The sequence below is a fragment of the Onychomys torridus genome, chromosome 1 (genome assembly GCF_903995425.1).
Source record: "Onychomys torridus chromosome 1, mOncTor1.1, whole genome shotgun sequence".
NCBI lineage: Eukaryota > Metazoa > Chordata > Mammalia > Rodentia > Cricetidae > Onychomys > Onychomys torridus.
Window position 1 is genome coordinate 2892911 of NC_050443.1, and position 25223 is coordinate 2918133.

General features: G+C 46.5%; 1 protein-coding gene across 1 annotated transcript in view; it reads right to left on the reverse strand.

Annotated features, from left to right (window-relative positions):
• Positions 1-25223, reverse strand: part of Ptprh (protein tyrosine phosphatase receptor type H) — a 57551-nt gene that overhangs the window by 4232 nt on the left and 28096 nt on the right. The window contains exons 7-14 of the mRNA XM_036167587.1: positions 23540-23809; positions 18410-18682; positions 13463-13735; positions 7822-8088; positions 4991-5072; positions 4827-4871; positions 1758-1848; positions 506-596 (exon numbers count right to left, since the gene is read on the reverse strand). Of these exons, the coding sequence (XP_036023480.1) occupies positions 506-596; positions 1758-1848; positions 4827-4871; positions 4991-5072; positions 7822-8088; positions 13463-13735; positions 18410-18682; positions 23540-23809 (1392 nt within the window). The remainder of the gene's footprint in view (positions 1-505; positions 597-1757; positions 1849-4826; positions 4872-4990; positions 5073-7821; positions 8089-13462; positions 13736-18409; positions 18683-23539; positions 23810-25223) is intronic.

The following is a 25223-nucleotide window of genomic DNA, read 5'->3' on the forward strand; positions in this document are numbered from 1 at the left end:
GCTGTCCTTTGACCTCCACAATTGCCTGTGGCATGCATGTTACCCCTCCACCACCATAAACAAGTAAAAATGTAGACAGACAAATCACCCATGGTGCTGGAGAGATGGTTCCATGGATAAGAGCGTTTGCTGCTCCTGCAGAGGACCTGAGTTCAGTTCCCAACGCCCATGTTGAGGGGAACACAATACCACCACCCCCACACACACCTGTAACACAGCTCCTGTAGATCTGGTATCCATGGGCATCACATACAAACCACACACACACACACACACACACACACACACGAAGAATAAACTTTTTTTTAAATAAAAATTTAAAAGTGTCTAGTGACTGAAGAAGACTTTTGGCCTCCATATATAGATCCACAAAAACTGCATGTACATGCATGAACACACGCACACACATACCAGAGGGGGTGGAGAGGAGAGAGAGGGCACAGGAATGGGGTTCTGGCAGACTCCATAGGGAGATGGACGAGGGTGACAAAAACCAGAAACTCACAGGGCAGCACATTCCTGTAGCGGTTCTTGGATGTGTTCTCTGGAGCCAATGCTGTCCTCTGAGACTGGCCTTGGCCCTCCAGAGCCAATTGCTAGAGGCGGAGAGACAGAAGAGGTTCAAGGTGTTGGATTTTCTTTGTCTTCCTCCAGCGGCCTCACGACCCCACTGGCCCTCTTCTGTTTGTCCATTGAATCTTGGGACTCTGTGGCACTCACAAACACTGGCGGTGTATGACCATCCACCTTGGGGGCACTTGTGAGGAGTTAGGGGAAGCCAGGGCTTCCTCAGACAGAGGCCCTGGGTAATGCTTAAACCAAGTATCCATCGTTGTTTTAGGGTTTCAGAGAGTTGGAAGGAAACACACTTGACAGTTTCTGTATGATTAAAAGAGGTAGGCTGGGGAAGTGGCTCAGTTGGTAGAGTGCTTGCCTAGCATGCACAAGGCCCTGGGTTTGATCCCCAGCACTGCATAAACCAGGTTCTGCAGAGCACACCTCTAATTCCAGCACTTAAGAGGTCAGGGAGGAGGACCATAAGTTCAAGGTCATCTTTGGCTCTCTATATAGCATGTTCTAGGCCAGCCTAGACTACATGAGACCCTGTCTCAAAAAGGAGGTGGTGTTTATAGAAGATCTACAGGCAGTTGGTTGCTGGAGAAGGAAGAGACATTTTCATCTGTAAACAACCCTAATTAAATTTATTAGCGCGCGCACACACACACACACACACACCATGGTTGGGGAGTAGAAAGGAATGTTCTTTGGAAAAGGAAAGATATCAATATGAGTGAGAGAGGGAGACAGGCCAAGAGAGGAAGATACAGAGATGAACATAATCTAAATCGATTATCTGGGCCAGCAAGATGGCTGACTCATCAGGTAAAGGTGCTTGCAATCAAGCACCTGAGGACCAAGTCTGATCCCTAAGAAGAAAAAAGGAAACTGGAGAGATGGCTCAATGGTTAAGAGAACTGGCTGATCTTCCAAAGGACGCTGGTTCAATTCCCAGCAACCACAATCACTATAACTTAGTTGCAGAGGGTCCAACGCCCTCTTCTGGCCTCTGTAGGCATTGCCTATACACGGGACCCATACATACAGGTAGGCAAAACACCCACGCACATAAAATAAAAACAAATAAATCAAAAAAAGTTAAGGGCTGGAGAGATGGCTCAGTGTTTGAGCTCAACCAAGAAGGGTGTGGGAAGCCAGAGCGTGTGGGCACCAGCTCTACCGCCTCGTGTCTCACCCACCTGATACTCCTTGGCAAATCCACAGTTGCTGTCCTTCTCGTTCTCCCTGACATAGTCAGCAAAGTCCTTGGCTAGGATATCCCCTGGAAAGCTGTGGTGGGAAGGAGGGTAAAAAAAAAAAAACGAAGACTTTAAGCACCTTGAGGCTGGCAAGATGTCTCAGCAGGTAGAGGGTCCTAACACAAAGCCAGATTGCTTGAGTTCCATCCTTGGTTCCAGCCACATGTTGGAAAGAGAACTGATGCCCTTGGGTTGTCTTCTTACATCCATGCATTGCATATACTCCAGGAAATAAAAAAGTAAATGAAGCCTTGTGCATTTGGGAGGCAGAGGCAGGCAAATCTCTGTGAGTTTGAGCTAGCCTGGTCTACAGAGTGAGTTACAATGATCTTGATCCAGCAACACCACTACTGAGTAAATCCCCCAGAGAAAGGAGAATCCCAAAGGCCATTGGCTCACCACTGTTCACAGCAGTGTGGCTCACAGTGGTACAAAGGTACAAGCAATATTAGCATCCATCAGTGAGCTCCTGGATAAACCATGTGGTCTATCCATACAGTGGAGTGTTAGTCAGCCTTTAGAAGGAAGAAGAATGGGGCTGGAGAAATGCCTCGGTGGTTACAAGCACTGGCCACTCCTCCTGAGGACCTGGCATTGATTCCCAGCACCCACATAATGATTCACAACCATCTATGACTCCAGTTCTGGGGGATCCAGTGCCCTCTTCTGTCCTCTGCAGGTACTGCATATACACACACACACACACACACACACACACACACACACACACACACACACATGCAGGCAAAGCACTCTTACACATAAAAAAATTAAAATGAAATAAAATCTTAAAACAGAAAAACCCTCTCCAAACTCCCTCGAGGATGTACATTGACATCCTTGCTTTCTCCCACAAGACTCCACCTGTCTGAGCCCCACCTGCCTCCTCTCTGGCATTACTCCCTAACACCGTCCCCTGTGTTCACACCAGCCAATCTCAGAGATACACAGTGTTCCCCAAGCACCCAAACACTACTGCCTCAGCGTCCTTGCACTTGCCTGTCCCTGTAGCAGAGCCCTTGCCCCATGTACAGAGACTGGTCTCGGTCCTAGCCAGAGTAACTCCACCTTGCAGCCATTTATCTGTTCTTTATATGAGGCGTCCATAAAACAAAATTATCCTTTCCGTAGCCTGATGGAGTTTTCTGAGCCTGCAGGAATCCCTCTCAGGAGCCTGGGTGCACAAACTCTCCGAGTCTAGTTTTGTGGTACCTTTCTTTACATCAGCCTGTAGTCGCTTCCGCTGTTTGCACACACGGTGGCGCTTGAGACCTGGCTTTGCATCCTTCCTGCTTCTAGCCCTGTAGGAGCTTGGTGGTATGAGCAGGTGTAATGGTGCCTCTGTGGGGATGCAGCCTTCTAAAAGCTTCCAGTGCACTGTAAGCAATCCCTGATAAACTCACTCACTCATCACACGGTGCTTCTTGGAGTCCTTTGAGTTTTCAGTGTTACCCCTGTTGAGAAGCAGGCATTTCTTTCCCATCTTCCTGGTACGTCACAGGACCTCCTAGAACTGTTCCAAATGCTTTCTGACTTCCTTCAGAGCTTTGCTCTTCTTAATTGGCTTCACCTTTCCTCCGGTAGTTTTGTTTGTTTGTTTTTAAAGATTCATTTATTTATTATATATACAGAAGAGGGCATCAGATCTCATTACAGATGGTTGTGAGCCACCATGTGGGTGCTGGGAATTGAACTCAGGACCTCTGGAAGAGCAGTCAGTGCTCTTAACCTCTGAGCCATCTCTCCAGCCCCGGTTGGTTGTTTTTTTGAGGCAGGGTTTCTCTGAATAGCCTTGGCTGTCCTGGATTTCTCTCTGTAGACCAGGCTGGCTTCGAATTCAGAAATCCACCTGCCTCTGCCTTCCGAGTGCTGGGATTAAAGGCATGCACCATCACCCCCAGCCATGACTGAATCATCTTGACAGCCCTCCACCAGTTGTTTTTGTTTTTATTTATTTAGATTTTGTTTTGTTTCTGAAACAGAGTTTCACTATGTAGTCTTGACTGTCCTAGAACTCTCTACATGGATCGTGGCGGCCTCAAACTCACAGAAATCTGTGTGCCTCCAAAATGCTAAGATTAAAGGCGTGAGTCACCACACGCAGCCCCCTCCTCCAGTTTTACTGCCTTGTCTAGAGCGTTCCTGACCTCCCTCTCCTCTCTTGCTTTATCTGTCTCCACACATAGAGCACGGTCTACATTATCTTGTTTGTCACCCCTTCCTAGTGCTAGAGCACAAGCTGAGTTTGATCCCTGACACCCATGTGCAGAAAGAGAGCCATCTCTCACAAGAGGTCCCTGACCTCCCTCCTCACATGCACTGTGTAGTTTGTGAACACAAATAAATATATGTAAAACAGGTAGCATGGGGGCTGAAGAGATGTCTCAGTGCTTAAGAGCATTGGCTGGTCTTCCAGAGGACCCAGGCTCAATGCCCAGCACCCACACACACATGGCTGCTCACAACCATCTGTAACTGTAGTCCTAACGGGATCTGATGCCCTCTTCTGGCCTCCATAGGCACCAAGACTGAATGTAGTAGACGGACATAACTGCACACAAAACACTCATACACATAAAATAAATAAAATTTGAAATTAGGCTGAATATGATCAAATCACGTTGCATATATGAATAAAATTCTCAAAGAATAATAAAAATTTTAAAGAAAAAATAGGAGGTTGGGGATTTAGCTCAGTGGTAGAGAGCTTGCCTAGCAAGCGCAAGACCCTGGGTTCAATCCTCAGCTCCACATACAAAAAGAAAGAAAGAAAAAAGAAAGAAAGAAAGAAAGAAAGAAAGAAAGAAAGAAAGAAAGAAAGAAAGAAAGAAAGAAAGAAAAGAAAAGAAATAGGAGAATTGACCCTAGGCTGTGTCTATTACAGGGGTCACAATCCCTTCTGAGGCTTGGTTCTGCCCTCTGACCTATCCAGTGAGCAGCAAATTCCCCTCCCCTTACCTGCCTCGGATGCCCCCCCCCCCTCCGGTGCCCCCACCCCCTCCTGTTCACCTGAACACCAGATCCTTCGGTGCATCCTTCTGCTGGCTCTTCTTTCTTCTGGAAGAAAGACACCGGAATGTAAATCTCCAGCCTGAGCTCAAGACTAGGGATTCTCATCTTCCCTTCCAGGCTCCCACGAGCTAAATACCCACCAGTCCTGTTCCGAGTCTCACCTCCTTCTCTTCAGGAAGAAAATCAGCAAGCCCACCAGGATGAAAAGTAGGAGGATGCCCATGATGGCTCCCACAATGACCCCTACAGTGAAAGGGGAAGGAGAGAGGAGGAGAATGAGGATGAGGATGGTGGTGATGATGGTGGTGACAAGGACGACATGAGTGTGTGTGTGTGTGTGTGTGTGTGTGTGTGTGTGTGTGTGTGTGTGTGTACAGGTTCTTTAGAGGCCAGAAGAAAATATCAGATACCCTGGAGGTGGAGTTTCACGGAGAAATGAGCACCAAACTCCGTTTCTCTACAAAAGCAGTATGTACTCTCAGCTGGACACGGTGACTCGTGTCTTTAATCCCAGCACTCGAGAGGCAGAGGCAGGCAGTTCTATGAGTTCGAGAGTTCAAGGCCAGCCAGGTCTACAGAGAGAGTTCCAGGACAGCCAGAGCTACACAGAGAAACTGTGTCTTGAACAACAACAGCAAAAAGCAACTTGTAGCTCGAATCTTAAATAAAACTTTTAATAAAAAACCAGAACCAGATATTGGAGTAAAGGATGAAAGACCAGAGAGACAGAGGAACAAGCCACTGTCACGTGTCACCTCTAGGACTACTCAGCCTGAAAAGCCTTCAGTTCCTGTCTCCTCACACCAGCCATCACTTCCTTCTTAGTACTGGGATTAAAGGCTGTGTGCTTCCCAAGCAAAGGCATGAGATCTCAGGTGCTGGGATTAAAGATGTGTGCCAGCACTGCCTGGTCTCTATGTTTAATCAAGTGGCTGGTTCTGTCCTCTGACCCTCAGCTCTATTTGATACACAATATATCACCACACAGTTTAAAAGACAAAGGACCTATGTGGTTCACCATTCGGGTTTACAATGCATCCCTGTGGAGAAGTCTAAGAGGCATGACCTTGAAGTAGCTAGTCACATCACATCCACAGTCCAGAATGGAGAACGTTGAATCAACTCATGCCAATGCTCAGCTTATGATTTCCATCCCTATGCAATCCAGGATTCCCTACTCAGGGACTGGTGCCACCCACAGTGGGTGGGACTTCCTGGTAATCAAGACACCCCCCCCCCAAGACATGCCCTTGGACTAGCCTTCCCAGGTGATTCTACAATTAAAGCCAACCATTATACACTCCCTCATCTTCATGGCATCAGTTCTCCCTAGGATAGGGACTTGGTTTTCTCAGAGATTTGCTTGCCAGGCGAAGGGTGCTTAGCAATGGGGCTCTGATGACATCAGGTAGACTCAACACCTTGCTTGTTCCCAAGCTCTGATGAGCCCAGCTATCCTAGGATCTGTCCTTAGATACCCAGGCCTGGGGGAGACCCATCCCCATCAGCTTTGGAAGCCGGAGGCTGCAGCTGCCCAGCAGTCCTGGCTGTATAGAGCTGATGGTCAACAGACTCCAAGAGGAACATACATCTCACCAACTTGGTCCTTCAGATATGACCAGACTTTGTCCTCTCCAGGATGCTGGTTTACTAAGAAAGATACACCCCTAAGCAAAGTGAAGGTCGAGAAGCATACATTTAACACTGTCCACTTCCACTTCCACTGTCTCTCCGGGATGGTTACCTCATATTACTAGAGGCCTGATTCCTAGAGTGAAACATACGTCCACAAAGATCATGGTAGGGCCAGCAAGATAGCTCAGGAGGTAAAGGTGCTTGCTGCCAAGTCAGAGACAAGACCCACATGGAAACAACTGCTTCTCGCGAGTTGTCCTTAACTTCTGTACATGCATAGTGGCCTGTGTGTGCACCACCTCCCACCGACAGATAAATAAATGTAATAAACATTTTAAAAGGTTAGAGATAAAAATCTACTGAGATAAAAACTATAGAATGCAGCTGGAGAGAGGTGGCTCCGGGTTAAAAGCACTGGCTGCTCTTCTAGAGGATCTGGGTTCAACTCCCAGCACCCCACGGCAGCTTACAACCATTTGCAACACCAGCTCCAGGGAATCTGATGCCCTCTTCTGGCCTCTGACAGTACTGCATGCAAGTAGTACATAAACATCAGTGAAAGGAAAGCATCCATACCAATAAAAATAAGATTTTTTTCCTTAAAGAAAATTGTTCTCAAATAAATAGCAGTGAAAGATGCAGTGGTGTTGGAAATACACTGACTAGCATCAAATTGTTTGATGACTTCAAGTGAGTGAATTGTACGTCCAGTGGATTTTATCTCAAGAATGCTGTTTTAAGAAAATCAGGAGGGCCAGGGAGTCATTTCACTCCGTAAAGTGCTTGCATTACAAGCATGAGGACTGAGTTAGATCTCAGAACAAACCAGGCGTGCTGGCACATGTCTAAGGGGCGGTAGAGACATGCAGATCCCTGGGGCTTGCGGCCCCACCAGCACAGCTCAGCTTGGTCAAGTCAATGAGAGACCAAAAGGAAAAAATATGTGGAGCTGTGAGATAGATCCGGGGGGAGGGTGCTTGTCACCAGGTCTAAGGAACTGAGTTAGATCCCCATGACCCACATGGTGGGAGGAAGTAATTGACTCTTGCAATCTATTTTCTGACCTACACACACACACACACACACACACACACACACACACACACACACACTAAGTAAATGTTATAAAAAAATTTAATGTAGGTATACATGAACAATACTCAAGATTGTCCTCTGGCCACATGCATACACACATGTGCACATGAACCTACACACAGGTACACACTCAGAGAGAAAGACAGAGAAAGAGCAGAAAACAAAAGGCAGACAGACCAAAACAAAAATAACAACAAAACCAAAACTCCATGGCTTCCCTTCATGGCAAGATCTGAAGGTTTGTCCCTGGGACCCTACTCACCTGCGCTCTCTGTGTAGCAGGTCACAGAGATGGACCGGACCTTCAGTCCATTCGAGACAGTGGTGATGGTGGCTGTGTAGGACTGAGCCGGCCCAAGATCTGACACTGACACGCCCTTCCCGCAGAAAGATCTATTCCAAGAGATCCATTGCCTGCCCACCTCCACCTCAAAGGTCTCATAACGCCCAGATGGGCAGGACCAGGTCAGGATGACCCCGTAGCCCCCAGAGGTGCTGACACAGGAGATGCTGTTGACAGTATCTGGGACTGAGTAAAGAAAACAAGAGGAATCCGGATGAGCCACCCACCAAACGTGACTGGTTTTGTACGTCCAACTCCCTGAGAGCTAGCCCATCTCTCCCTCTCCAAACACAAACACCTCATCTTCTCTGAGCCTCAAAAGACCGAAGTCCTTCCAGACTACAACTCCCACAATGCCTTGTACTCTGTATCGCTGAATGTATAGTCTCAACCTCATGACATTATGGAATTTGTAGACCACTCACATTTTTTCCCTTTAGATATATTTTCTTAAACAAAACAAACAAACAAACAAAAAGGAATAATTAGCCAGGCGGTGGTGGCGCACGCCTTTAATCCCAGCACTCGGGGAGGCAGAGGCAGGCGGATCTCCGTGAGTTCGAGGCCAGCCTGGTCTACAAAGCGAGTTCCAGGAAAGGCACAAAGCTACACAGAGAAACCCTGCCAGAAAAGGGCACTGGGTCCCCTCCACTTAAGTTAAAGTGTTTTGCAAACCACTGAACATAAGTGCTGGGTATTGAACTCTGTAAGGGCAGCAAGTGCTCTTAACCATTGGGCCATCTCTCCCACATTTCTGTTCCCTTCTTGCCCATGAGGTCGGCCTAAGCCCATTCTACCAGGAACAAAGAGAGTGGGGCACCTCACCTGTGGGTGCCTGGAGGTGCTGTATGGAGCTGGGCACATGGCTCCTCTCTGCCCACACGCTGAAGTTGTACAAAGTGCCAGGCCTGAGACTCTTGACCTCATAACGAGACTCATTGGTACTGTCCTTGAAACTGGCGCCATATCCTGAGGTATCTTTCTTTCCCTGGGGCTCATCTTCTTCTTCACTGGCCCACTGAACCCAGTAGGTGTAGTTGTGAGAATAAGGGTCCTTGGGAGCACTCCATATCAAGGTCACTGAGCTGTTGGAATGGCTTCTATTCTGTAGATCTGTCACCTCGTTGGGAGCTGAAAGTGAGCAGAGCCCTAAGGGTTGTGGACCCAGAGATCCCCCTTCCCAGCCAATCATATTGGTTAACATGTTGTAATCCTAGTATTTGGGAGGATCGAGTAGGAGATTGCCATGAATTCAAGGCTAACCTGAGCTACACAGGGAGTTTGTGGTCATCAGTGATTCCAGTGAGAAAAGATGGAGCCAAAAGAAAGGACCTAGGAACCTGGTGGGGACCAGGATCATCTGAGTTCTCTCTGTCCATATGTATAGCTCTGGGTCTCCTTTATCACTTGAGTCGCCTCAAACTACAATTCCCTTGAGTCCTTGGAATCTCCATATCAATGTAGGAAGTCCTGGCCCCATGGCATGATGGGATTTGTGGTCCAGTTACCTCTGGTCCCATGAAGTCTGACCTTTTCTAATTGCATGTCCCATATCCACCTGAGGACAGGCTCCTTTCTTACTCTTAAACACACCAAGTGGTTAGAGGGAGCTACTAGTTTTAGTATTCTCAGCCCCGAAGACTAAGGATTAAAGCATTCATCCATCAGCAGTGAACCGAGTCTCTGGAGTGATTTGGGCTCTCCTCCTGAGTGGTACCCGCCATGTATAGGCTGCGAAAAGACATCCTTCACATGTCTCTATTTCAATAGAAGCAACTGCTGGTGATGCTGTTGGTTTCTGAGGAGTGGTACTGAGCCTTCCTGGCTCCAAAGAGCCTACCCACGCAAAAAAATACCTAGAACCCACAGTTTTGAAATTCCTGCTGGTTGAGGAACGACAATCTCTAGGAATAGGATGTATACATTCCAACTATGGTAACATCAGTGGAGCGCTTTGAATGAAAACGGCCCCATAGGTTCGGATATGTAAATACTTAGGCATCAGTTCCTAGACTCCTGCAAGTTGTCCTCTGCCTTCTGCACACCCAACCTACCCACAGCCACACACAAATAAATAAAGAGTGGGGTCCCAGACTCAAAGGGGGGACCCTCTTTCCCAGCTCTTAGTCTCTCACCTGTGGAGTTGGACAGGGTCTCCAGACTGCTTGAGAGTCCATTCTTTTGGGCCCACACAGAGAAGCTGTACCAGGTCCCAGCCTCAAGTCCCTCAAATGTGATGCTGGTGCTTGTAATGCTTTGGGTCTCCTTTTTGTCATGCTCTCCAGTACACTGCACCCTGTAGGTGTAACCCTGAAGGTCTGGGCCCTGGGGGGCCTCCCAGCTCCAAGTGATGGAATTATTAGTCTGACTCACACAAAACAGGTTTATTACTGGGTTAGGAGCTGAAAGACAATTAAGAATATTTCAAGTTGAGCAGGGATCCCAAACAGAGAGAGGCAGTCAGCGGGTATTTCAGGCCCTCAGATTCCCAGCTCTCCATCAACCCCTTGTTCAACCAGGTTAAGGTGTCTCACTCTAGTGCAGCACTTCCCAGATTTCTCTTGTTATTTCTTGGGGTTGTTTGTTTGTTTGTTTTTCGAGTTCTGGAAAGCCCAGGCTGCCCTTTCAACTGGATAAAGAAGCCAAAAATAACCTTGAGGTTCTGACCCTCCTTTCTCAACTCCCAGGTGCTAGCATCACAGGTGTGCACCCACCTGCCTGGTTTAACACAGTATTCCTAAAGCTTTGATTAGGCTGTGAGATCAGCCTGCATGGATGGACTTAGTGTCTCAATACAAGGCAAAGCTTCAGGGATCCAAATACTGTCCCACCGTCCACTGTGGCAGGGACTCGTCCAGTGGAGATACAGGGGATACATTTGAAACGAGTTATGAACCTTCAAATCATTACTTATGTTTAGTGGCAACTCTCCTAGACAATGACAGTCCAGCCAGAGGGAACTGTCTACCTCAGGCTGATGCCACTGATGTTCCCAGCTTTCACCCTCAATATATGACACAGAGGGATGGGTTTCAGAATGAACTGAGTAAACCTCTAAGACCAGCACCTAGGAAGTGGATGAAGGAAGATTGGGGGGTCATCCTTGGCATCCTAGCCGATCAGAGGTCAACTTGAGTTACGTGAGATCCTGTCTCAAAAAAAAAAAAAACAAAAACAAAAAGTGCTGGAGAGATGGCTTAGCAGTTAAGAGCACTTGTTGCTCTTGCAGAGGTCCTGGGTTCAGTTCCCAGCACCCAAATGGTGGCTCACAACAATCTGTAATTCCAGTCCCAGAGACTAATTTCTGACCTCTTCCGGTAGCAGGCATCGGGTGGTGCACATACATGCACCCACACATACACAAATTAATAACACCAATAAATATAAAAACAAGAAAAAAAAGTGGGCTAAGGAAATGGTTCCGTTGGGAAAGGGCCTGCCACACAATCATAAGAACCTGAGTTCAGATCCTTAGCACTCACGTTAAAAGCTAGGCATAGGCACACATGTCTGCAATCCCAGCCCTGGGAAGACAGAGACAGCAGGACCCTGGGGCTCATTGTCTGGCCATCAGTGAACTACCCTGTCTCAAAAAAGGAGATAACTGCAGGGTGGTGACAGCTCGTGGCTTTAGTCCCAGCATTCAGGAGGCAGAGGCAGGAGGATCTCTCTGAGTTCAAGAATAGCCTGGAGTACAGAGTGAGTTCCAGGACAGCCAGGGTCTGGGAAGAAACAAAACCCTCACTAAATCCCGTTAGGACTGCCCATATGTGCATAGGAGTGGGGGCATTTCCTAGAGTGGGGGAATCTTACCAGTGGCCGCGTCCTCCAGAAAGAGTGATTCTCCCTTCACCAGCAACTATCAACTGTCATAGCTCTTAGGTTAAGGGGGGTGGGGGCTAGAGATATTCTATCCCATCCAGGTCAACTTTTTAGCTGACTTGACCTTGTGCAGGTCCTTGCTCAGGCAACCTCAGCACCATATGATATGGGGGACGTACAAGATGACTATTTCATTGTATACACAGAGTAAATTCTAAAGAATAAAGAAAAATTGGAATCGGCTGGGCAGTGGTGGCTTTGATCCTAGTACTCGGGAGGCAGAGCCAGGCGGATCTCTGTGAGTTCGAGGCCAGCCTGGTCTACAGAGCGAGATCCAGGACAGGCTCCAAAACTACACAGAGAAATCCTTTCTCGAAGAAACAAACAAACAAAAAGAAAAAAAGAAACAGTCCCAGCACCCACACTGTCTTTTCTAGGAGATCTAACACCACAGGTGCCAGGTACACATCATTACATATGTATACATGCATGCAAAACACTCATACACATAGTATAGTAGTGACTGAACCTAAAGGAATAAGTAAAAAAGGGGAGGGCTGCTGAAAGGCTCCACGGGTAAAAAGTGTTTGCCATACAAGCCTGAAGACCCAAGTTTGATCCCCCAGATCCTGCAGTGGAAGGACAGTAGAGATTTCTGGAAGGTTCTCTGACCTCCACATATGCTTTGCTGCACAGGCATACCAAACTCACACACGGAGAGAAACATGCTATGGTTTTAATTCGAGTTGGTGAGCTGGCTCAGCAAGGAAAGGTCCCTGCCTAACATCCTGAGTTTGAGCCCTGGGCTCCACAGGTGAAAGGAGAGAACCAACTTCTGAAGGCTGTCCTCTGACCTCTGTGCACACGGCGCCAGGGCATGCATGCCTTTGCACACACTTGCGCATGAAATAAATAAATAAATAATGTGATCTTAAAAAATAACTTTAAGTTTAAAAAAGGAAGCTGAAAAACAATTGAGGAAGACAGCCAGCGTCCACATCTGCCTCCACACACACACAGAGGCACGTGCATGTGCAAGTGAACACACACACGAGGTTCGGGGTGTTGGAACTGTGACAGAACCACCAAGGAGGTCATGTACCACGCACACCCTGGTATTCTGGGCTGCCATCCATCTTACATCCTAACCAGCCCCGGTCAGAAGCTGCAAATGCAGTGAACAACACTTCATTCCCAGAGCCAACACGGCTCCAACACAGACCCTGTCTTCTCCTGGGAATGTCGCAAAGGGACTGTATGCTCCATGGTTGGCCATGGACTCAGGCAACACCACCAACTGTCCTTAGGAGAAAAGGAGGGGGAGTGGCCATAACCGAGCAGTTGGAGAGTGAGACAATTTGGGCTACATAGCAAGTTGGTAGCATTCTGGCCTTGAAAACATGAGACCTTGGATTTACTCCACAGTATTGCTCCCCAGATACCATCTATTTATATATATATATATATATATATATATATATATATATATATATATATATATATATATATACACACACACACACATACACACACATACATATATATACCTGTCATATATGTCTCATCTATCTTATATCTATGCATACATCATCAACCATCTATGTACATATGTGTATCTATCCATTGGATTGGGTGATTCCATTAATTAATTCTATTTACTCATAGACACTGCCCCATTCTTCTGTCACCTTTCACCACTTCCCTTAAGGAGAAAGAATATGAGAGTGTCCACTCTCACCTGTGGAGTTACTGACAGTCACATTGCAGCTGTTGACTCCCTCTCTTACTGCCCACACAGAACACTCATATGAACAGCCAGGATCCAGTCCATCCACGGTGACTCGGGTGTCTGTTGTGCTCCGGGTCTCATTCTGGCCACCATCTTTAGTGCACTGGGCCCAGTAGGTGAGGTCCTCGGAGGAGCTGCAGATGCTCTCAGGGATGTCCCAAGTCAGGCTGATGGAGCTGGTGTTCTGGGCTTCCACCCTCAGGTTTCTCACTGGGTTTGGAGCTGAGAAATTAACAAAGAAGATACAGGTCAGCATCAGGGCAGAGCAAAGGAGGGCAGCCAGTGGTCCCTGTGCTTTCCAAGTTTTCTAGTTGCTCTCAATATTTTGTTGGTGAGATAAAGTAGATCTGGTCCTTAGACAGGGCTTCTGTCTCTGCGGGGTTTCTGTTTCTGTTATAAAGCACCATGACTCAGAGCAACTGGGAGTGGAAAGAGTTAGTTCAGCTTGCAGGTTACAGTTCTTCATGAAGGCAGTCAGGGCAGGAACTCAAGGCAGGACCTGGAGGCAGGAACTGAAGCAGAGGCCTGGAGAAATGCTGCTGACTAGCCTGACGCCCAGGACTTGCTCAGTTTCCTTTCATATACACCCCAAGACCACCTGCCTAAGGAATGGTACCACCCACTGTGGGACTGTGGGCTGAGCCTTCCCATATCAATCAGTCATCAAGAAAATGCCTTCATTAGATTGCCCTGGGAGGCATTTTCTCAATTAAACTTCCCTCTACCCAGATGCCACTCTCTTATGTCAAGTTGACAAAACTAACCAGTACAGTCTCATGTGGTCCCAGTTACCTTCACACTCTCTATGTAGCCAAGGATAACATTCACCTTCAGATCCTCCTATCTATCTCTATCTCCCAAGTGCTAGCATCACACCTGGGTATCTCTGTGCTGGGCTAGACCAGCAGTTCTTGAAGTATGCGTATATTTAACCAGAACTGCTTGATCATACAGATTCTCTTTCCATACTTGAGAAATAGAACATCCTCAATCAGCTGTAGGGAATGCTGGTGCTACCCACATGTCAATCATACTGAATATCAAAGATCTAGACCAGCGCTTTCTTCTGCTGTCTGTGATGGGGACCATGCCTTTCCAATCTCCTAGGTAAAAAGGACCATCAAATTCAAACCAGTCTGGACAACATATTGAGTTCCAAGACAGTCTTAGAAACATAGGGAGATGCTGTCTCAAAAAATGAACAAGGGAGTGGGGAAATATCTTACCTGATACAGTGTTTGCCATATAATCATGAGGACCTGAGTTTAGTCCCCAGAACCCACATAAAAACATGACAGGATGGCTCACAATTGTCATCCCAACACTGTGGAAGCCAATATGGGAAGAGAAGAGCTGGTGTAAGTAGTGAGTCCATGTCTGAGTAAGAGACTCTGTCTCAAAAACAAGGTGGGTGACTCCTGAGGAACCACATCTATGGTTGATTTCTGGCTTCTGAACAAACACTCACATATAGGCATGTGCACACACACACAATCCACTGCTACACATGAATGTAATAAACACACACACACACACACACACACACACACACACACACACAGACTAAAATAGAACTGAATAAAGAGCCGGGCATACAAGCAGAAGTCTTTAACCACACCATTTGAGAGGCAGAAGGAGGTGGACCTCTGTGACTTCAAGAACAACCTAGTCTACATATAGAGTTGCAGGACAGCCAGAGCGACAAAATAGAGAGACTCTCTCTTTCAAAGGAAGGAGGAGGAGGTGAAGAAGGACTGGGTGGAGGAGGAGAAGGAGGAGGATGAAGAAGAGGAAGAGGAAGAATAAGAATTAGAACAGCAACAACAACAGCAGCAACATTATAAAACACATGCATGGCCAGGCCGTGGTGGCATACGCCTTTAATCCCAGCACTCGGTAGGCAGAGCCAGGCAGATCTCTGTGAGTTCAAGGCCATCAGGGGCTACAAAGTGAGTTCCAGGAAAGGCACAAAGTTACAAAGAGAAACCCTATCTAGAAAAACAATAACAACCAAACAAAAAAAACCCACACACATTAATCAATAAATTCTAGCATATCAGAACTATGTTGAGGGCTGATAAGTTGGCTTTGCTAGTTAAGGGGCTTGCTGCCTCATCTAAGAACTGAGTTCATCCTACAACCCACAAGGTAAAAGGAGAAAAGTGACTTCCGGGAGTTGTCTGTGACCTCTGTATGCATAGTGTCATGACAACACACACACACACACACACACACACACACACACACACACACACACGAATAAATAAAACTACAATAGCCTCCAAGGCTCAGGGAACAAGATAGAGGAAGAGGGCAGGAAGATAAGAGGCAGAGGCGCCTTCTGGACAGGACAGGACCGTTACACACTCATGAACTCACAGTGGCAGATATTGCTTGCACTAATCCTGACCAAGACCAAGACAGCCCACACTCCAGCACAGCGGTGGAGGGGTACGGACATTCCACCCCTCACTGGGGTGCTCTTCATTGACAGTGTGCCACTAGAGGAAGGAGAGTCAGGTTTCCTCAGGGTTGTGGTCCTGGTAGGTTGGTCAAGCTTCAGTGGATAACCCCACACCCATGAGTACATGAGCAGCATAGGTTATACCATGTCGAGAATTGTCTTGGTTAAGGTTTCTTTAATTTTTATTATGATTAATTTTTTAGGGTTTCTCTGTGTAGACCAGGCTGTTCTATAACTCCATCTATAGACCAGGCAGGCCTAGAACTCGATCTGTAGACCAGGCTGGCCTAGAACTCAAAGATCTACTTGCCTCTGCCTCTTGAGTACTGGGATTCAAGGTGTGTGCCACCACCATCCAACTCTAGATTATGGTGATATTGTGTCCCCCAAAATATTGTGCACACTAATAAACTTATCTGGGTTCAGAGAACAGAACAGCCAGTAGACAGACATAGAGGCCAGAAAATGGTGGCACTGACACCTTTAATCCTAACCTTCTGGAGGCAGAGATCCAGATGGATCTCTGTGAATTTAAAGCCACACTGGAAACAGCCAGGCATGGTGACACATTCCTTCAATCCCAGGACATGATGGCAGGAAGCAGAAAGGTATATAAGGCATGAGGACCAGGAACTAGAGCTGGTTAAGCTTTTAGGCTTGTGAACAGCAGTTCAGCTGAGATTCATTCTGGATGAGGACTCAGAGGTTTCCAGACTGAGGAAACATGATCAATTGAAGAATTGGCAACGTGAGGAAGCTGTAGCTTGTTCTGCATCTCTGATCTTCCAGTATTCACCCCAAAACCTGGCTCCAGGTTTGTTTTTACTAATAAGACCTTCTAAGAATTCATGCTACACTAGATAGAGGTTTTTTGTTGTTGTTTTTTTTTAGATTTATTTTTTATGCATATAGTGTTCTGCCTGCATCTTTGCCTGCAGGCCAGAAGAGGGCACCAGATCTCACTACAGGTGGTTGTGAGCCACCATGTGGTTGCTAGGAATTGAACTCAGGCCCTCTGGACAAGCAGCCAGAGCTCTTAACCTCTGAAGCATCTCTCCAGCCCAGATAGAGTTTTTATGGCTGTGATAAAACAGTATGACCAAAAGCAACATGAGGAGCAAAGGGTTCGGTTCCACTCATGTTTTACATCCCACCATTGAGGGATGTCAAGGCAAGAACCTGGAAACGGGAACTGAGGCAGAAACCGTGGAAATTATTCCTGTCTTGCTGCACACACACACACACACACACACATGGTGCACAGACATATGTGCAGGAAAATATCCATGTACATAAAATAATTTTTTAATATTTTTAAGTAAATTGTTCAGGCATGGTAGTGTACACCATTAATCCCAGCACTCAGGAGGCAGAGGCAGGAGGTACTCTGTGAGACCAGAGCCTGGTCTACAGAGGGAGTTCCAGGACATCCAGATACACAGAGAAAGTAGGTCTCGAAAGGGAAAAAAATTGAGTGAACTAAACCAGTCTCAGAAAGACAAATATTATCTGTTTCCTCTCATTTCTAGTTCCTAGAGTTTTATATACTAACATAAAATCATATAGACGTGATGTAAAAGTAAAGGAATTCTCTGTGACAGGAGGGCCAATAGGAGTGCATGGGAAGGAAAAGGAGGCCATGAGAAGGACTGTGCTTAGTATAAAAACAGACATCCTGATATTCAAAATGAAGGGGCCACCAAGATGGCTCAGCAGACAAAGATGATTGCCACCAAGTCTGATTACCTGAGTTCAATTTCTGGGAGCCACATATTGAAGGAGAGAATTAATCTCACCAAATTGTCCTCTGACCTCCAAATGCTCACCCCAACACACCATAAATACACACATATCAAATCAAATAATAAATAAACAAAATGTCTGGGAGTGGTGGCATCTTATGTTTATCCCAGCACTCAGGAGGCAGAGTAAGGTTGATTTCTGTGAGTTCAAGGCTGGCCTGGAGTACAATAGTGAATTCTAGGACAGGTAGAGTTCTGTCATGAGTCCCTGTCACAGAGAGAAAAAGAGTCTAGACAAGAAGTCTGTCCAGGTTAGAATGAATGGAGCTGATGAGTTGATGGTTCTTGACCACAACCATGGACCTTCACACACACACACCTACATGTGTATCCAAATGTGGGCAAAGCACACACATAATCATGTAAGCCAACACACACACACAGGGAAAAGGAAAAGGCAGAAACAGGAGACTATTTAGGTCCTGTTGGACAACGTGAAACATCCCTGAAGACCCCTTTGACCCATGTCTTGCTCATTTCTGATGTGGCTGATAAAAAAGGGAATCGTCCATACTTGGCTTCCACTTTATTCCCTCTGGGCCATGACGCCTGCAGATTTCTCTTGTCACTTCTTAACTGCCTTTCACCAACGTGGTTAAGGAGAAAGAATACGAGAGTGTCTGTTCTCACCTGTGGAGCGACTGAGAGTCAACCAGGAGCTGTTGACTCCCTCTCTTTCTGCCCACACAGAACAGTTATATGAACAGCCAGGATCCAGTCCATCCACAGTGACTCGGGTGTCTGTTGTGTTCGAGGGATTATTCTCAACACCATCTTTAGTGCACTGGGCCCAGTAAGTGAGGTCCTGGGAGGAGATGCATTTGCTTTCAGGGACGTCCCAAGTCAGGCTGATGGAGCTGGTATTCTGGGCTTCCACATTCAGGTTCCTCACTGGGTTTGGAGCTGAGAAATTAACAAAGAAGATACAGGTCAGCATCAGGGCAGAGCAAAGGAGGGCAGCCAGTGGTCACTGTGCTTTCCAACTTTTCACGTTGCTCTCAATATTTTGTTGGTGAGATGATGTAGGTCTGGTCCTCAGACAGGGCATCTTTCTCTGCAGGGTTTTCTGCTTCTGTGGTAAAGCACCATGACTCAGAGCAACTGGGAATGGAAAGAGTTAGTTCAGCTCACTGGTTAGAGTCTGTCATGAAGGCCTAGGGCAGGAACTCAAGGCAGGACCTAGAGGCAGGAACTGAAGCAGAGGCTGGAGAAATGCTGCTGACTAGCTTGACGCCCAGGACTTGCTCAGTTTCCTTTCATATACACCCCAAGACCACCTGCCTAGAGAATGGTACCACCCACTGTGGGACTGTGGGCTGAGCCTTCCCATATCAATCAGTCATCAAGAAAATGCCCCATAGGGCAATCTAATGAAGGAATTTTCTCAATTAAACTTCCCTCTTCCCAGATGCCATTCTCCTATGTCAAGTTGACAAAACTAACCAGGACAGTCTCACCTGGTCCCAGTTCCCTTCACACTCTCTATGTAGCCAATGATAGTTAACCTTCACCTTCAGATCCTCTTATCTCTATCTCCCAAGTGCTAGCATTACACCTGGGTTTCACTTTGCTGGGCTATTTGAACGTCAAATATATGTAACCAGAACTGCTAGAGCACACAGATTCTCTTTCCATAGTTGAGAAATAGAGCATCCCCATCAGCTGTATGTAGGGAATGCTGGTGCTACCCACATGTCAATCATACTGAATATCAAAGTTCTAGACCAGCATTTTCTTCTGCTGTTTGTGATGGGGACCATGCCTTTCCAATAGCCCAGGAGACAAACACCATCAAATCAAACCAGTCTGGACAACATATTCAGTTCCAAGCCAGTCTTGGAAACATAGGGAGATGCTATCTCAAAAAGTAAACAAGGGACTGGGGAAATAGCTCATCTGATACAGTATTTGCCATATAATCATGAGGACCTGAGTTCAGTCCCCAGAACCCACGTAAAAAAAACATGACAGGATGTCTCTCACTTGTCTTCCCAACACTGTGGAAGCCAATATGGAAAGAGAGGATCTGGTTTAAGTGTTGAGTCCTTGTCTGAGAAGAGACTCTGTTCAAAAATAAGGTGGGTGACTCATGAGGAACCACATCTAAGGTTGATTTCTGGCTTCTGAACCAACACTCACATAGGCATGTGCACACACACACAATCCACTGCCACACATGAATGTAATAACCCTAAACACACACACACACACACACACACACACACACACACACACACACACACAGAGAGAGAGAGAGAGAGAGAGAGAGAGAGAGAGAGAGTATAATAGAACTGAATAAAGAGCCGGGCATACAAGCAGAGGCCTTTAACCCCAGCATGTGGGAGGCAGAAGCAGGTGGACCTCTGTGACTTCAAGAACAACTGGTCTACATATAGAGTTCCGGGACAGCCAGAGCGACAAAATAGAGAGACTCTCTCTTTCAAAGGAAGGAGGAGGAGGTGAGGGAGGAGGTAAAGAAGGAAAAGGTGGTGATGGAGGAGGAGGAGGAGGAGGAGGAGGAGGAGGAGGAGGAGGAGGAGGAGGAGGAAGAGGAAGAAGAATTAGAATAGCAACAACAATAGCAGCAGTAACATTATGAAACACAAACATGTCCGGTCATGGTGGCACACGCCTTTAATCACAGCACTCAGGAGGCAGAGCCAGGCAGATCACTGTGAGTTCGAGGCCAGCCTGGGCTACCAAGGGAGTTCCAGGAAAGGTGCAAAGTTACACAGAGAAACCCTGTCTCGAAAAAAAATAGGCTTGGGCATTTAGATCAGTGGTAGAGTGCTTGCCTAGCAAGCGCATGGCCCTGGGTTCGATCCTCACCTAAAATAAGAAAAAAAAGAAAAACAAAAAAAAAAAAACACAAAAAAATACACACACATTAATCAATAAATTCTAGCATATCAGAACTATGTTGAGGGCAAGTGAGTTGGCTTTGCTAGTTAAGGGGCTTGCTGCCTAATCTAAGAACTGAGTTCAACCTGCAACCCACATAGTGGAAGGATAAAAGTGACTTCCAGGAGTTGTCTATGACCTCTGTATGCATAGTGTCATGGACACGAGACACACACACACACACACACACACACACACACACACACACAAATAAATAAATAAAAGTACAGTAGCCTCGGAGGTTCAGGGAACAAGACAGAGGAAGAGGGCAGGAAGATAAGAGGCAGAGGCACCTTCAGGACAGGACAGGACCGTTGCACACTCATGAACTCACAGCAGTGGATATTGCTTGCACTAATCCTGACCAAGACCAAGACAGCCCACACTCCAGCACAGCGGTGGAGGGATACGGACATTCCACCCCTCACTGGGGTGCTCTGCATTGGCAGTGTGCCACTAGAGGAAGGAGAGTCAGCTTTCCTCAGGGTTGTGGTCCTGGTAGGTTGGTCAAGCTTCAGTGCATGACCCCACACCCATGAGTACATGAGCAGCACAGGTTATACCCTGTCAAGAATTGTCTTGGTTAGGGTTTCTTTAATTTTTATTATGGTTAATTTTTTAGGGTTTCTCTGTGTAGACCAGGCTGTCCTAGAACTCGCTCTGTAGACCAGGCAGGCCCAGAACTCAAAGACCTACCTGCCTCTGCCTCTTGAGTACTGGGATTCAAGGCATGTGCCACTACCATCCAACTCTAGATTGTGGTGATATTGTGTCCCCCAAAATATTGTGCACCCTAATAAACTAATCTGGGTTCAGAGAACGGAACAGCCAGTAGACAGATATTGAGGCCAGAGAGGGTGGCCCTCACACCTTTAATCCTAACCTTCTGGAGGCAGAGATCCATCTGGATCTCTATGAATTTAAAGCCACACTGGAAACAGCCAGGCATGGTGACTCATCCCTTTAATCCCAGGAAGAGATGGCAGGAAGTTGAAAGGTATATAAGCATGAGGACCAGGAACTAGAGCTGGTTAAGCTTTTAGGCTTTTGAGCAACAGTTCAGCTGAGATCCATTCTGGATGAGGACTCAGAAGCTTCCAGTCTGAGGAAACAGGATCAGCTGAGGAATTTTCAAGGTGAGGAAGCTTTGGCTTGTGCTGCCTCTCTGATCTTCCAGTATTCACACCAATACCTGGCTCCAGGTTGGTTTTTATTAATAAGACCTTCTAAGAATTCATGCTACACTAGATAGAGGTTTTATTTTTTTAAGATTTATTTTTTATGCATATAGTATTCTGCCTGCATGTATTCCTTGGGCCAGAAGAGGGCACCAGATCACATTACAGATGGTAGTGAGCAACCATGTGGTTGCTGGGAATTGAACTCAGGACCTCTGGACAAGCAGCCAGTTCTTTTAACCACTGAGCCATCTCTCCAGCCCAGATAGAGTTTTTACTGCTGTGATAAAACAGTATGACGTAAAGCAACTTGGGGAGCAAATGGTTCAGTTCCACTCATGCTTTACATCCCATCATTGACGGACGTCAAGACAGGAACCTGGAAACAGGAACTGAGGCAGAAACCGTGGAAATGATGATTCCTGGCTAGCTGCACACACACACACACACACACACACACACACACACACACACATGGTGCGCAGACATGTGCAATAAAATACCCATAACATAATTTTTTTTTAATTTTTAAGTAAATTAACAGGGCATGGTAGTGTACACTATCAATCCCAGCACTCAGGAGTCAGAAGCCGGAGGTACTCTGTGAGTTCGAGGCCAGCGTGGTCTGCAGAGTGAGTTCCAGGACAGCCAGACACACAGAAAAACTCAGTCTTGAATGAAAAAAATTTTTTGTGAACTAAACCAATCTCAGAATGACAAATATTATGTTTTCTCTCATTTCTTGTTCCTAGAGTTTTATATATTTACATAAAATCATACAGACGTGATGTAAAAGTAAAGGAAAACCCTGTGACAGGAGGGCCAATAGGAGTGCACGGGAAGGAAAAGGAGGCCACGAGAAGGACTGTGCTTAGTATAAAAACAGACATCCTGATATTCAAAATGAAGGGGCCACCAAGATGGCTCAGCAGACAAAGATGATTGCCACCAAGTCTGATTACCTGAGTTCAATTTCTGGGACCCACATACTGAAGGAGAGAATTTACTCCCACCAAATTGTCCTTGAAACTCCACATGATCACCCACACATGATAAACAAAGACATATCAAATCAAATCAAATAATAAATAAACAAAATATGTGGGAATGGTGGCATTTTCTGTTAATCCCAGCACTCAGGAGGCAGAGTAAGTTTGATTTCTGTGAGCTCAAGGCCGGCCTGGAGTACAATAGTGAATTCTAGGACAGGCAGAGTTCTATCATGAGTCCCAGTTTCAGAAAAAGAGTCTAGACAAGAAGTCTGTCCAGGTTAGAATGAATGGAGCTGATGAGTTGATGATTCTTGACCACAACCATGGACCTTCACACACACAAACACCTACACATGTAACCACATGTATACATGCAAGACAAAATACACACACACGCGCACACACACACACACACACACACACACACACACACACACACACAGGGAAATGGAAAGGTCAGCAAAAGGATGCTGTTTAGGTCCTGTTGGACAACTTGAAACATCCCTGAAGACCCCTTTGACCCATGTCTTGCTCATTTCTGATGTGGCTGATAAAAAAGGGAATCGTCCATACTTGGCTTCCACTTTATTCCCTCTGGGCCATGACGCCTGCAGATTTCTCTTGTCACTTCTTAACTGCCTTTCACCAACCTGGTTAAGGAGAAAGAATACAAGAGTGTCTGCTCTCACCTGTGGAGATATTGAGAGTCTCCCTGGAGCTGCTGACTCCCTCTCTTACTGCCCACACAGAACACTCATATGAACAGCCAGGATCCAGTCCATCCACGGTGACTCGGGTGTCTGTTGTGCTCCGGGTCTCATTCTGTCCACCATCTTTAGTGCACTGGGCCCAGTAGGTGAGGTCCTCGGAGGAGGAGCTGTTCGCAGGGACTTCCCAAGTCAGGCTGATGGAGCTGGTGTTCTGGGCTTCCACACTCAGGTTTCTCACTGGGTTTGGAGCTGAGAAATTAACAAAGAAGATACAAGTCAGTATCAGGGCAGAGCAAAGGAGGGCAGCCAGTGGTCACTGTGCTTTCCAAGTTTTCAGGTTGCTCTCAATATTTTGTTGGTGAGATGATGTAGGTCTGGTCCTCAGACAGAGCATCTGTCTCTGTGGGGTTTCTGCTTCTGTGGTAAAGCAACCATGACTCAGAGTGACTGGGAGGAAAAGGTTAGTTCAGCTTGCAGGTTAGAGTCTGTCATGAAGGCCTAGAGCAGGAACTCATGGCAGAACCTGGAGGCAGGAACTGAAGCAGAGGCTGGAGAAATGCTGCTGACTAGCTTGATGCCCAGGACTTGCTCAGTTTCCTTTCATATACACCCCAAGACCACCTGCCTAGAGAATGGTACCACCCACTGTGGGACTGTGGGCTGAGCCTTCCCATATCATTCAGTCATCAAGAAAATGCCCCATAGGGCAATCTAATGAAGGAATTTTTTCAATTAAACTTCCCTCTTCCCAGATGCCATTCTCCTATGTCAAGTTGACAAAACTAACCAGGACAGTCTCACCTGGTCCCAGTTCCCTTCACACTCTCTATGTAGCCAAGGATAACCTTCACTTTCAGATCCTCTTATCTCTATCTCCTAAGTGCTAGCATTACACCTGGGTTTCACTATGCTGGGCTAGACCAGCAGTTCTTGAACTTCAAATATATGTAACCAGAACTGCTTGAGCACACAGATTCTCTTTCCATAGTTGAGAAATAGAGCATCCCCATCAGCTGTATGTAGGGAATGCTGGTGCTACCCACATGTCAATCATACTGAATATCAAAGTTCTAGACCAGCATTTTCTTCTGCTGTTTGTGATGGGGACCATGCCTTTCCAATAGCCCAGGAGACAAACACCATCAAATCAAACCAGTCTGGACAACATATTCAGTTCCAAGCCAGTCTTGGAAACATAGGGAGATGCTATCTCAAAAAGTAAACAAGGGACTGGGGAAATAGCTCATCTGACACAGTATTTGCCATATAATCATGAGGACCTGAGTTCAGTCCCCAGAACCCATGTAAAAAAAAAACATGACAGGATGTCTCACACTTGTCTTCCCAACACTGTGGAAGCCAATATGGGAAGAGAGGATCTGGTGTAAGTAGTGAGTCCATGTCTGAGTAAGAGACTCTGTCTCAAAAACAAGGTGGGTGACTCCTGAGGAACCACATCTAAGGTTGATTTCTGGCTTCTGAACCAACACTCACATAGGCATGTGCACACACACACAATCCACTGCCACACATGAATGTAATAACCCTAAACATACACACACACACACACACACACACACACACACACACACACACAAACACACACACACACACACACACACACACACACACAGAGAGAGAGAGAGAGAGAGAGAGAGAGAGA